The sequence below is a fragment of the Zootoca vivipara genome, chromosome 3, assembly GCF_963506605.1.
Source record: "Zootoca vivipara chromosome 3, rZooViv1.1, whole genome shotgun sequence".
NCBI classification, from domain to species: Eukaryota; Metazoa; Chordata; class Lepidosauria; order Squamata; family Lacertidae; genus Zootoca; species Zootoca vivipara.
In genome coordinates this window covers 54474715-54489582 of record NC_083278.1, presented here as the reverse complement: position 1 = coordinate 54489582, position 14868 = coordinate 54474715, and the positions used below count along the sequence as shown (strand labels likewise).

Genomic DNA, 14868 nt, shown 5'->3' with positions numbered 1-14868 from the left:
CCTGTGAGCTTGCAAAACTAAATGCTGTTGGAGACCAGACTAGATGGCCCTATCATGCGATCCAGAAAGGTATTCCTTATGAAAATGGAGAGGAACCGAATATTTTAAAAAACTGAGCAGTGTATTATATAGGAAGAAGACTGCTAGTACAATGGTTCATTGCCACACCATTGCTACAAGGAGCAGTTTGTGTTTTGTAATGTCAGAATCCTCACTTTGGATTATACGAACAATTGCCTCAGTGAAAGAAGCTTGGTGAGAGGACGGGGGTATATTTTGTACTAAAAAAATTAGATATTGCATACTAAGTTGTAGATCTGTTTGCTTGAAGTCTCATACAGAGGTAAAAAAATTATTTTGAAATATTGAAATGGTTATTTAGGTAGAGGGAATGACTTTGCATAACAGCTTTATGTTATGAAGTGTCATAATGCTATAAGAATTACAGATCAATTGTATAAAAGTAAAAAGATAACAAGACTAAAGCAGTGCAGTAAAAGGCAGTTTTAAATCCATTCAATTGACTGTTTAATCTGAGAATGTACTTTTCAATTTAAAAGCTACATTTTAAAACTTAGTATCATATTCACATTGGAACTGAAATGTAGCTCTGGAAGGGAGGGGAATTAATATTTTATTTATCACAACCATCCCGCTCCATACCTTATTTTACTCTTCCCCTTTCTGAACAAATAATTGCTTCCTATTTAAATGAGCAAAACTTCTTCACATATTTAGTTTTGGTCCTTTACAAGGATAGACGGAAAAGTCAAGTTAATACAAAATTCTACACAGATGTTCAATTGAGATGATCTGCAAGGCATGAACATATTTTTTAATGTATGTGTGTCATGCTGTAAAACATTTAATTGAAGTAGGAAGCAAACACTGACTAAGCAGGTGTACCCACTTATTTGGCTTTCTGTGGAGTGTTTTCAGGTAACAGCTACTGGCATTATCATTTAGCAACTTCTCTTTTCACTATATGGCTGGCTCACATTTCCTCTACACTGAAAACTGTCCCTGCCCACCATTCTTGAAAACCAAAATGCTAAGGTGTGGAACAGCTATAATTCTTGGGAAAGTGCCCCCGCAATAGCAAACCTGACATTCACATATGTCTCCACACATTAATCAGTTCATATATGCCATTTACATACATAAACGTAGGCATATGCATGTCAGAAGATGACTACTCACATGTGAGAGAAAAATATTTTTCAGCGGGCTGAAATTTTGAATTCTAATCAACTTGATTATTTAACTAACATGATCCTTCCGTCAATAACTTTGTATGCACTCTAGCAGAGTTCTGTATTTGTGGATGGCTTTTCTGCAAATCCAAATCCAAGTTTTGTGTTTATTTTAAGAAGAATATTTACATTATGCCCACTACCACATGTCACTGGCTGAAGTGCATCAGGGTTTTCCTGCCCTCATACCTCAGAATAAGCTACTCCTGAGTTTGGGAACACTGCAGGAGAGCTTTTAAGGTAGTACAAGGTGCTGCACTGGGGCAGGGAAAGGACAGGCTGCAGCCAGCACCCGCTAGTTTCTGTGCATTGAGCACTTTGGATCCAAGTCACTGAAATTAATTCTGTAACACAAGCATTCCAAACTGGTCTGCCACCCTCAGCTTCATTCAGGTGGTCCTTGGCATGTCTGTGGTTGAATATGGGAGATGGCACATCCATCACATTAAATATTCCTATTGATTTCTAACTGCATTTTATTGCTTCTTTTGTTTTGTATACTGTATTTCATTGTATTACAATTCTGTGGAATTCAAATTGTAAATACATAAAGAATAAAAATAATGGGAAAACAAATAAAAACCATACAGCAGCTAGCACAGTGCACATGCAGAAAATTAAATTTTCAAATGGTGGAAAATGTTTGGGAACCACAGCTGTAATACAAACTGATTTAGGTGATAGCACAATAAAAATGAAGGCATTGATGCCAAAACAAAGAAAAGCAAGTGCTTTTTTTTATTTAGCTTTTACCACCGGAATTATACCATTTGATCTTCATTTTGCATAAATCAGTCTACCAAACTGAAAGACCAGTTTCTCAGAAGTAACTTCTATTGTCATTATTCTATTATATAATCCAATAAATCCCATGGAAAACTCAAAAGTACAACAGTTGCAGATGAAGTTTTACTATGTCCCAATATATTTTAATTTAAAAAACAAACAAACCTTCACACATAGTCAAGGGTTATGTACAATTTCTTTAGAAACTTTACAGAAACAGAAAACTGAGATTGTGAGGACACCACATACAATTGGCAATACATTAATTCATTTTATTAAGGATGGCACACAAAATAGCACACAAGTTCACTTCTTTGTTCTTGAAACTTCTGGCTATGACTGCAATTGCAGGTGAACATTCAAGATTTTCAGTAAATATTAAGTATCCTACGCATTATGAAACTCTAGCCCTAGTTCTAGCCCTGACCCAAAGATCTCACTGCAACACAAAACGATGTCCTTAAAAATCTTCCCAGAGACATATGGTTAGCAATGGCAACTTCTAATCACCTGTTGTTAAGAAAGGGTGTCCAGAATTTAAAAAAATACAAAAACCTAAACAGTACTGAATGACCACCTGCCAGAGTGCAGAATGCAGAACTTTGTCTCCACACACAGCATTTTTTGACAGTATGGGGCCCCATCCAGAAATGAATAGAAGCATTATTTCAGGCATGAATTTTCCTTGCTAGACTGGAATGTCTGGGATGTAAGGAAAAGTGGCCGGTATAAAAGTATTTTATTTAAAACAGAAGGTCACCTCACTTACACTCACAGAATTACTTTAACAATTTGGGGGCAGCTTTCTGTAAAAATTATTTTTTTTAAAAAAGAAGATGAGAAATATTGGTTCAGCTAAGATGAGTTTTCTTTTGCCCTGGGATAGATATTATATTTATGTTTCTTATAATTCATGGCATGTCTTGGCAAAGATTTTACCACAGTGAGAAACAGCATTCTTACAGTGATTACAACCACCCATTATTAAAGCAGCCAATGCATAAAAAAATTGCCCTGAATGGATTTAGAAAAATTGCGCTAATAATGAGAAGAATCAATATCTAAGCATTTTTCCTGTGCCCATTTCCAAAAGCATTGCATGAATTTCTTACAACCAGAGAACAGCTTCCTATTTACTGAAATTAAATCCAGGCTGAATGTCAGTAGTCAAGACCAAAATGGCAATCTATTGAAACCTATAGTTTACACCTACTTGCATTGCAAATACAACTATCTTTATTTGGCAATGTCTGAATACATTGGAAAAAATTCAACCTTCTGAAACTGGAATATGCAGTGTTCCAGGATAATAAAATACTTTATAGATGCTCTACTTTAGAACAAATAATCCAGTCTTGTATTTACTCTTAAACTAATAAAAGCAATGGAGGTTCTGTCCCCCAAATAGACAATTTCAATTCTCTTTCATTCTGATAAGCTATATTATACCCCCCCCCCTTTTAAAGCATTGGAGAGAGAAAAAATAGGCAATATTCCCTTACTGTCAGTGAGGTATGGTCAGAGGCATAGGGACATATTTCATTGTAATGGAGATAAAGTTACTCCAATTTAAAAGCAACAGATAATAATCACAGGACAGGATACAAATTGCATAAAACAAATCAATGAATGGCTTGAACAGTTTTACCACAGAACAGTCTTTCTGAAACTTCAGCAAAACAGATTTTTAAACAATATGATTTCACCCAAGTTTTACTACATAGTTAATCAGCAGTTATCCCAATGGTTGCTAGATGAGTATGTTTAAAGGAAATTAAAAAATAACCCTTTGGGATAATTATTTAAGAAAATAGCCTTACAAATGGGTTGGCAAACCAGTATTCTAATGCACCTCTTCCTTTCTTGTATGATAACTGCTAATGCTCCATTTTTGGAAAAGGCAAGTTAATATAAAACTGAATATAAAATCTACATCTTGAGGTTACACTCAAATACTCAGTGAACTAAATCTGCATAACCATAGGGTTTTATTGATACACATTTCATCTAAGTATTAAAATGTCATGCCTTTGTGTCAGTGAAGCTATTTTTGTATCTTTGTGGGAAAGAGTTGCTTCTATAAATAACTTTGAATTACCCTTATATAGATAACATAAACACATGCCTTTCACTTTCACTTATCCTAGTATTATAAACCATTTCAAGACAAGAGATATCAGCCAAAGTTGTCTTAAGTGTGCCTCCCTCCCCATTCTGCTGAAGGGTGCCTTCTGTCAATGGAGCAACACATATGGGATTACACCCACTTACAGAATGTGGTCCCATGTGGACACAAAAGTATTGTTTAGACAAGAAAATCTTCAGCCACCCAGAAATACCATGTGACATTCCTGTATCCTTCACAAGCTACTGAAATAATAGTTGGCCATGATGGTTCAAATCCCCTGCTGATCATGTGTGTGTATGTATGTGAGAGAGATCAGTCATTTCCTAGCAAGTGACCATCTCTGTCAAGACTTGAGATCACTTCCTGTCTCTAGAGCCAACGGTCGTAAGCAGAAAGATTCTTGCACAGAACTTGCTGCTGCACGTGAAAATTCCTGGATCATGTAAGGGCTATATTTCAAATGTGTAGAGAGCAAAAATCAAACATAGAAGAAAGCTCAAGTAGTACATGAATTATATGAGGCCTCAAGATTGCTTTAATGCATCCTGTACTACAAACACCAAATCTCATTATATAATTATGTCTGAATGTTTTCTAAATATTAGAAAAGCTTTTTTCATAAGAGTATTTGACATTTTAATGAAGGACTAAAATCCCTGAGTAAACCAAAGAAAATACACAAGTTTGGCCTGAGAAAATGCAATTTGGGGCTAGGTAAACATATACAATCTTTAAAAAAGTTTAAGGCAGCAGTCAACTTTGAGACAACACAAAAAAGGAGAAACATTAAGCAAGCTCAAAATATTTGAAACAGCATAGTGTATATTCATTTACCAAAAATAATTTCTCTTTGAAATGTTTGCATTCTAATTCATTTCTCTAGTAAGCCAGGTTTCATAATCCACTAAAATCAATCTAATTTTAGTGGATGAAAAGGTGGTAAATTTGGGTATTGTTAAAGACCTTCATTTGCAAGATGACTGATGCTACCACATGAAAATGAAACATAAGGCAGACATATTGCCAGATAAACAGCATAAACTATCAATTCTAGAGGAGGCTTTATGGTCCAGCAATTAATACATATTCATTGTGATGCATTTTGTACTGTCACCAAACTCCTACAGCAATGAAGTGCTGTAATATTTTAATGTACAATGTATTCCAAATAACTGTATGTTGCCTTTTTATATATTTGTGGAGTCTACTTGCCCTTACAACAGAACATAGGACTTTCAAATACTTCACTACTCTGTTGAGTAACAGAACCTTGAAGATAACAAGAAACTTCAGCGGATAATAATATTGTGTCTAGGTTGGATCCTAGGATTCTATAAGTAGCCTCCAGAACAGCATGGCAGATAGTGAGAGGGACTGCAGAGGCAGGAAGGTAAAAGCAAAATTCACTCTCTCCCTCCTGTTAATGGGAACCTTTGCTGGATCAAAGGCCCTTAGAAAGGCACCTTATGATACAATCCATCATTATATAATGGATTGTTTGCATGGTTTTCCTTTCTCTGAAATTCTCTTTTGTTAACGTAACAGGACAGTATAATTTCTTTAAGCCCTTCCTTAATTATCCTTATTCTTAACTTTAAAATCAATGGGCTGCATGTCCCTCACATGTTGAGTTCAACAAAAAGTATCAAGTTAAAAAAAAAGAACAATGCATAAATAAGACTGCCAGGTACCTGAACTCAAAAAATAGCACTAGTTTTTACTGAATTTATTCATTGTTTAAAACGCATAACACTCCACAGGTGACATTTTAATTTAACTGCTAATGTGCAATACAAATGGGACAATTCATAAATTCTCTTAGTAGGCAAGAAGGCCTGGACCTTGGGAAATACACATGTTGAACTCCACACAAATGATTTAATGTGTGGGTTAGATTAATATACCTACAAATTTGTGTGTGATTCACCTAATATTGATAATACTCCCAAACCTTTGGGGAAGAACTATGGAAATCAGGCAAACCAGGACACTCATATAATTTACATGATGTGCACTGCTCCAGAGCTGAGCCTAACGGTAAGAAGGACACTAACAGATCCTGTGTCTTAAGTGACGTTGTGATATGAAGCTGTCCTGAATGTATCTTCTTAGGAAAAACCTAGAAATGCCTACTCACTTTGGGCATGTATTGGTGCAGGCTAGAAAAACAGTATACTGCTGGACTGTTCAGAACAAATTGCTATTTCCCCAGCTAGATAGTGCTAAACGTTCTGAAATATTCTCCAATAGTTGCATTTGTCTTGGTTTTGGCCACATTCTTAGTTGCTATTGCATATTCAGATATGAACATGCTTCTTCTGGTCTGTAGTGTGTATATGTGCCACAATGTATTTAGTCAGACTCCAGAAACAACCATAAAAGGCAGGCTTTTACACCTAACTTACTTCAGTGGAAGTTAATGGTGTGAACATTTTAAGTCTTGCTAAACAGCTTGCACAGGTCAAAAACACTGAAAATGACACAATGCTCTCCCAAACAACCAAGACAAATCTCTCTGTCACTTTAATTGGAATAGATACTGTTCCAATCATTCCCCACCAAATTCCCTATAAGGTTCCGGGAATTTGTCTACAGTAGCTATTAGCACACATGATTCAGTATTTAGGGCAAAGTTGCACATACAAAACAAGGAGCTACTGAATTCAGCACCTGTCATTATGCCAATGATGTTAGACAGAATAACCACTTCTATGTATGAAGCCAGCCTCTGAAACAAACAAGTCCACTGAAAACTCCATCTGGAAGGCCACCTGAGAGTTACGCCAGTAACTTGGGGTGGGGAAGAGGTTGCCAAATTAAATACTCTTTTTGTGGGCCAATCAGTAGATGTGTAGCTACAATGCAGATGTAGGCTATCTAACAAAGTAAACTTGATTTTTTGGGAGGGGGGTTAAAAAAAAAACCTTTAAAAATTGAGAGGCCTCCATTTTGTCTGAAGTAGCAGAGCAGGGAAGTAATCTGGCCTGTCTTTAGTAGTGTACAGTGCAGAGAAGATATGGCAGTTGCCCCTGAATTCTCAGCCAGGATAGTTAACTAGCACAGCATGCTGCACATATTTTCCACAATTCTTGCAGGACTGGCTCCATTCAGATATATAATGGCTCACTCATACCAGGGCATTTCTGTTCGTGGCCTTTTCCTCTTCTTTTTACAAAGGCAATAGATAGGGAACACAAATAAACCTGCCAACACCAAAGGAAAATATAGAATGTTAATATATATATATATATACAGTTCACTGAATAGAACACAGTTCACTGAATAGAAACAAATGCACCCTGGGTTTCTATCAGCCAAGTGAAGAGAAGAAGCCTACAGTAAGGCAGCAAACATAGAATTTCCCTTATTTCCAATGATATTGTTAATGCTAAACCTTTTTCAGAATGCCCATTCAAATTGGATATAAGAAGCAGTCACTCTGCATCAAAAGCAGCCATATAAGTTGTAGTTGAGATTTTAGTTGGTTTATCAATAATAACAAAAATCAGTTTACTTGAATTAACTTTGTTATACAAAAAAAAATGTGAAAATGCAGTTCTGAAAAGTATTTTAAAACAAAAGAGTTCATGAATGTAAGCTAGAACTTTAATGTTCTAAGCTGTCTGGATGTTCCTGCACCTCACATAGTACTTGCCCTTTTCTTGCAAGCCTAACTCAAAGCAATTAAAAAAAAACCTAGCTGATCTTTTATTCCAGCATATATGAAACTCTACAAACACAAAACATAAGGACACAGGAAGCTACGTTATGCTGACTCAGGCTATTTGGCTCACTAGTATCTACATTTATTAGCCGCAGCTCTCCAGGCCCTCTGAAAGAAGATTTCCACCCCTATCTCGAGATGCTGGGGATTGAATATGAGATGTTTTACATGAAAAACAGATGCTCTATAACTGAATTAAAAGGTAAAGGTAAAGGGACCCCTGACCATTAGGTCCAGTCGTGACCGACTCTGGGGTTGCGCGCTCATCTCGCATTATTGGCCGAGGGAGCCGGCGTATAGCTTCCAGGTCATGTGGCCAGCATGACAAAGCTGCTTCTGGCAAACCAGAGCAGCACATGGAAACGCCGTTTACCTTCCCGCTGTAGCGGTTCCTATTTATCTACTTGCATTTTGACGTGCTTTCGAACTGCTAGGTTGGCAGGAGCTGGGACCAAGCAACGGGAGCTCACCCCGTCACAGGGATTCGAACCACCGACCTTCTGGTCAGCAAGCCCTAGGCTCAGTGGTTTAACCACTGAATAACTGAATAACTTGTCCTAAAGCACTACTTCCCTCTGACTGGGAATCGAACATGGGCTGCGGCTGTGAGAGCAACAAATTCTCACCACAGGAGCACCAGGAAATCAGGAGGCAATATAAATTTATTCTTTCAGAGGCTATTACCTGAGGCGTATTTAGGGCAGCACAACCAGTTCTGCCACACTGGGCGCTGAGCCTAGGGGGTGCTACAGGGCGTCACAACTATGATGCAGTGAATTGAGCAGAACCAAAAATGAGAGGCGGGGAGGCTGCTGAATTTCGGCAAATCTGCCTCTAATATCACATGTGTCTATGTTATATAACACTGTAACACCAACCATTGGCAAAGGCACCTGGAAGGAAGTAGGATTGGATGTTTTGGGGCACATCCACACCACAGTTATTTAGGGAATTCCACTTTTGAAGTGGATTGTAGCCATAATTGTAAGGCATTGACTAGAGATGTGGAAGTAGGATGCACATTTCAGGCATATTAAGGTATATAATCAGCAAAACCTCACCCATCTGTTTATACTCAGTTCAATGTACAGAACCATTTGTTCTCACACAAACCTGTCCAGATGACCCTTGAGGGCCTGCTTACTGTTCTATCCACACATGAGGCAGGCAAGCACAAAACAGGGCCTTCTGCAGATCAACCAGATGTCTTCTGGTTTTCAGATGCTTAGTAAATAATAATAATGCTTTTTTGTTTGTTATTATGGTATGTATTTTTTATATTGTAAACTGCTTTGTTATCTTTGGATGGAGGGTGATATGGACGTTTAATAAATACCGGTAATAATAAATATATTCTAAAATTCCAACCAGCTTTTAAAACTCTGTTATCTGTGGTGTGGAAATTTATTTTAAACATTATGCTCTTCTTAATTTTTTAGTTTGGATTGTTGTTTAATTGTTTTAACTGGTACTCTACTGCTTTCACTATGCATAACGTGATCAACTCCCGCCCGGGGACCAATGTCCCTACTGTGGAAGGATGTGTGGGTCCAGAATTGGCCTCCACAGTCACTTACAGACTCATTGTTAAAACTGCGTTTATGGAAGACAATCTTACTCGGCTACGAGTGATCACCAAAGAAGAAGAAGAATGTATTAATTGTGATGGAACCAGAGATCTGCCTGCAGGAGGTGTTGGGTGGAGGGTGCCTTCCTCACCCTCTTGTCTCCTTGGTCTTGTCTCTCCAAAAAGGATCAGAGATTTAGAGGACCCTATTTAATGAGGTGGGCTATGGTGGGGATGATGAGGTAAGAATAATAATAGAAAATTGAATTCTATGAGCAGGAGCTCCACTTACACAAGTTACTTCCAAACAATTTCCCATAAATTGCCCCATTTCTGCTCATTGCCCCTCTGACATAAATTATCATTGAAATGGATATGTTCCGTACTTCAAAATGCTACCTCATACTGTTTATAGGATTTTGTTATTACCTATGATAACAGCTATGGCTCCTATTACCAGTCCCAAAACCAGTATCAGTGGTGCAATAAGCAACTTCCCACCTAAAAAGGAAAGAAAAAAAAATGTTAACATGAGATTTCAAGTAATTCTGTCCCCTATAGGCACAAAAGCAATGTACAGTGGTACCTCTACTTACGAATAACTCTACTTACGAATGTTTCTACTTATGAATGGAGCTCCGTCCACCATCTTGGATGCGGTTCAGATAGGATTTTTTCTACTTACGAATTTTTAGATAGGGTTGCTTCTACTTACGAATTTTTTCTCCCAATGCATTCCTATGGGATTCGACTTACAAATTTTTTCGACTTACAAATGTGTGTTCGGAATGCATTAAATTCGTAAGTAGAGGTACCACTGTATACATCCTCTGATAGCATATTACAAGAACATCGGTTGGTTACTTACTTACATTGGTTATTAATGCTAAATGTTTGGTTTTGGTTATCCATAAGTTAAGGTGTCCCCAACCCCCCCAAGTGATAGAGAACAATTTAAAATTTTCATTTATGACAATATGCTTGTCATATATGCTTATAACTGGAACAAGGATATTGATTCTTTAGAGGGGTTTACCTAGCCACTTACATGTGTTGGATCACTGACCATCTCATGAATGCCATGAAGTCCCAAACTGGCCCATTTGAGGCAGCCTCAGCATGGATATCGAAGGCATCTCTTTGCTCACTAAATATATAGGGATATACAGTCACCTGTGAATCAGTCTCTTCAGAGAGACTCACCTGGTGCCTTCTTTATGATCTTTTTGGTGCCCTGTTAAAACCTTTATATCCAATCTTTATAGCTGTTTGTTGTTGTTGTTTTAAAAAATCTGGATTGCTCCTTCTATGTAATTGTCTATTTTTTTAAAATTATTATTGTATATTGTGTTATCAATTTTTTTGGTAAGCCACCCAGGAAATCTTTTATCAATGGGCACCTATGTGAATCTAATAAATAATAATACATTACAACTCTAGTCATGCTAAATCTCTTAGCAGTGAAGGCAACAGTTAAATTAGTTATATGCCAAGGGAGAAAAATCCCTGTAAATATGGGGAAATGTATTTCATGGCTTGTATGCAGTGCACAATTAGTAATGCAGCATGTGAGTGATTACTTAATTCACTTAATTGGATTCAGATGCTGCTTTAGCAACTTAATACATTTAAAAGAGCTGTATTTTGCCTGTTTCCAGGGAATCTGTGGGATTTGCAATCCCTGCCAAAATGTCACAATTTGGACGAGCCCCCTAACTCCCCAAGCAGCTGGGTAGATGCTGGCTAAATTAATATTTTTGCCCCACTATTTCTCTGATGCCTTTTGAAAACACTGTTTTCCTGTGTTGTGTTCACTGATGACAAGGGATCATAGTTTACAGAAGAGGGACCACACCGTAGAAATATTTCTTTTGTTTGATAACCTTCCAATAACCTCATCTATTCCTACAATTTTCAAAAAGGAGTGGTGTTGTGTCCATGAATGGTAGCCTCCATCAGTAATTTTGTTAACCTATCAGTAATTGTGTAATGCGGCAGTCAGTACACTCATTATATATTTTATTGAGTTAACATTTCCAAGAGCTGCTGTGTCAGCTTATTGAAAAGCCAATGTAATTACCATTGCTGCAGCTACTAGTATTGTTATTTGCAAAGATAATCCAACCTCTACACACTGAGCCCTAAAAAGCTAAAATAATGACAGGGAGCATTCCCTGGTACCAGGAAAAACATACATGGTGGCCACAACACAACATATATATTTTAAAAAAGGTCATTATAACATTTTCACAATACAACAACAACAACAACAACAACAACAACAACAACAACAACAACAACTTATTTATACCCCACCCATCTGGCTGGGTTTCCCCAGCCACTCTGGGCAGCTTCCAACAGAAAAATGAAATAAAATCATCTATTAAACATTAAAAGCCTCCCTAAACAGGGCTGCCTTCAGATGTCTTCTAAAAATCTGGTAGCTGTTTTTCTCTTTGACATCTGATGGGAAGGCATTCCACAGGGCGGGCGCCACCACCGAGAAGGCCCTCGGCCTGGTTCCCTGCAACTTGACTTCTCGCAACGAGGGAATCGCCAGAAGGCCCTAGGTACTGGACCTCAGTGTCCGGGCAGAACGATGGGGGTGGAGACGCTCCCTCAGGTATACTGGACCAAGGCCATTTAGGGCTTTAAAGGTCAGCACCAACACTTTGAACTGTGCTCGGAAACGTACTGGGAGCCAATGTAGATCTTTCAAGACCGGTGTTATGTGGTCTCGGCGGCTGCTCCCAGTCACCAGTCTAGCTGCCGCATTCTGGATTAGTTGTAGTTTCCGGGTCACCTTCAAAGGTAGCCCCACGTAGAGCGCATTGCAGTAGTCCAAGCGGGAGATAACCAGAGCATGCACCACTCTGGCGAGACAGTCTGCAGGCAGGTAGGGTCTCAGCCTGCGTACCAGATGGAGCTGGCAGATAGCTGCCCTGGGCACAGAATTGACCTGCGCCTCCATGGACAGCTGTGAGTCCAGAATGACTCCCAGGCTGCCCACTGGTTCTTCAGGGGCACAGTTACCCCATTCAGGACCAGGGACTCTTCCACACCTGCCTGCCTTCTGTCCCCCACAAATAGTACTTCTATCTTGTCAGGATTCAACCTCAATCTGTTAGCCGCCATCCATCCTCCAACCGCCTCCAGGCACTCACACACAGGACCTTCACCGCCTTCACTGGTTCTGATTTAAAAGAGAGGTAGAGCTGGGTATCATCCGCATACTAATGAACACCCAGCCCAAACCCCCTGATGATCTCTCCCAGTGGCTGCATGTAGATGTTAAAAAGCATGGGGAAGAGGACAGAGCCCTGAGGCACCCCACAAGTGAGATACTGTACACAACTCACTCATTTTCCTGTGCACATGTACACACTTCATGGCACACACCTTCCTCTGATAAGCCCTTTACACAGGGCAGCCTCTTAGCCTAATGAAGCCACGAACTCGCTTCTTCTGATCTGCATCAGCAAACTTAACATGCCAGAGTGAATAAATTAATATTCAGGCCTCAACTGATCATTTGTCTTCAGCTTTCTCTGGACTTTGCCTCACACCTTCCTCATCCAGCTATTTTTAACTACCCATTCTTCACCGACTCGAATCAACCAGTCTTTTTCTTTGTGACCAATCACAATGAATTTACCTGATCCACACCGTTTATAAATATTAAACTCAGTAGTTTCTCCCTCCCTTTTCTGCACCTCTCACCAAGCAGTGACTATTTTGCGCATATCCAATGGACGTGTGACTGCTTATGGGTCCTTCTGGATCTGGAAGAGGGCAGAATGGTGGTGGAACAGAGCGGGGCAGGAACATGCGTGGGGGCCAGGAATGTAAACCCCACGCAATATGGTTACCATCTGCACAAGCCTGCAACACAAGGTCTTTGAATCTTGACAGTTACACTCTGACATCAGCAGAGGTTACATGAAAGTTTTCAAAGCAAAAATACAGATGGAAATATACACAGCATTTCTCCACACCTAAGTTATCCAGAGCAAGGATGGCATCCATCTTAATTTTCTAGGTGGGGTGGAGGGAGAAGGAAGTAAAACAGTGAAATGATAGTTTGTTACGCCCATCTGTGGGATGGAATACTGGGGCAGACAAGTCACAACAGTTCCTAGAGTGTCCACTAAGAGGAACTCACCTGGAGGAACACCTAAGTTCAGTTTCCTGTTCCTCCAGACATGCAGATGAGATGGATTAGCTGGCAGATAAAAGCCCCTAGCCAGCAGCCATTCTCTCTCTTAGCCATATCTCTTCTTCCATGGGAACACATCTCCAGAGAATCTCCAGTTAGGATGGTTCTCCCTCTCGGCCTGCTGCCAAGAGAGAGACCAGATGGAGCCTTACTCTTCTAAGCAGACTCCAGATGTACATACCGTATATTCCGGCGTACAAGACGACTGGGTGTATAAGACGACCCCCAACTTTTCCAGTTAAAATATAGAGTTTGGGATATACTCGCTGTATAAGAAATATGACCCAGTGTATAAGACGACCCCCGACTTTTGAGAAGATTTTCCTGGGTTAAAAAGTAGTCTTATACGCAGGAATATTTGTAAGCCTGCCTTTCTGAGATTACACTGTTAACTCAGGATGTCATATGAGTAAACTCTATCTTATTTTAATACTATTGTGTCGTGTATTTCTTTTAAGAGGGAAAAAGGGGATTTGCCAGGAAGTATAATGTTGTAGAGGTTTTAACAAACCTAAACGCATACTTCTGTTTCGCACAAAAGGGGAATGTCACTCTGCTGATATTGGAAGCTTGATAACACAAGCTTGGATAGGATCTATCTAATAATATATCCTAATCCACATCCCTAACATTCCCACATCATCTACCCCGAAGAAAAACACCTGCACATTTTGCTTCATATCTCAGGATCTACACCTATTAAATTGTTTTCTAGCATCCAAAAGGGGAAAATGTTGTTTTGTAATATGGCTTCAAACAGCTGTGAAAAGGTAATGCAAAAAACCCAACCCGGAATTTAAGGCTGTTTTTAAAAAGCTTATAATCTCAGAATTTTAGCAACCATAAACATAATTTTTTTTCCCTGGCACTTCGTAGGACAAGAGAAAAATATTTTGTTAATAATATCAAAGGAGCAGTGCCTTCCTTTTCCCTCCCCCCAATTGGTTTTCCTCCCCCATCACTTACGACAAACTAACCCCTATTTACAGTAAGTGTTGAAAGTAAGGTTTTACAGAACTGACATTTCCAGGTACCCATATCCTCTTATCTTGCAGAGATCAAAATCAGTATTTAGTATCAAGTAACAGAGTGACTTTGACATGGCTTCAATTGCAGACAAATGAAGATAAAAATACTGTAATCCTTAACACAAAACTTATGGTAGTCACCCAAAACCATCGTCCAGTAAAATAT

The 14868-nt window shown here is 38.9% G+C and overlaps 1 protein-coding gene across 1 annotated transcript in view; it reads right to left on the bottom strand.

The window, feature by feature from the left end:
• Positions 1–2935: 2935 nt before the first annotated feature.
• The window catches only part of RNF217 (ring finger protein 217), a 56599-nt gene continuing 44666 nt past the window's right edge, over positions 2936–14868 (bottom strand). Inside the window, exons 6-7 of the mRNA XM_035110589.2 lie at positions 9888–9959; positions 2936–7370 (exon numbers count right to left, since the gene is read on the bottom strand). Of these exons, the coding sequence (XP_034966480.2) occupies positions 7291–7370; positions 9888–9959 (152 nt within the window). The 3' untranslated portion in view covers positions 2936–7290. The remainder of the gene's footprint in view (positions 7371–9887; positions 9960–14868) is intronic.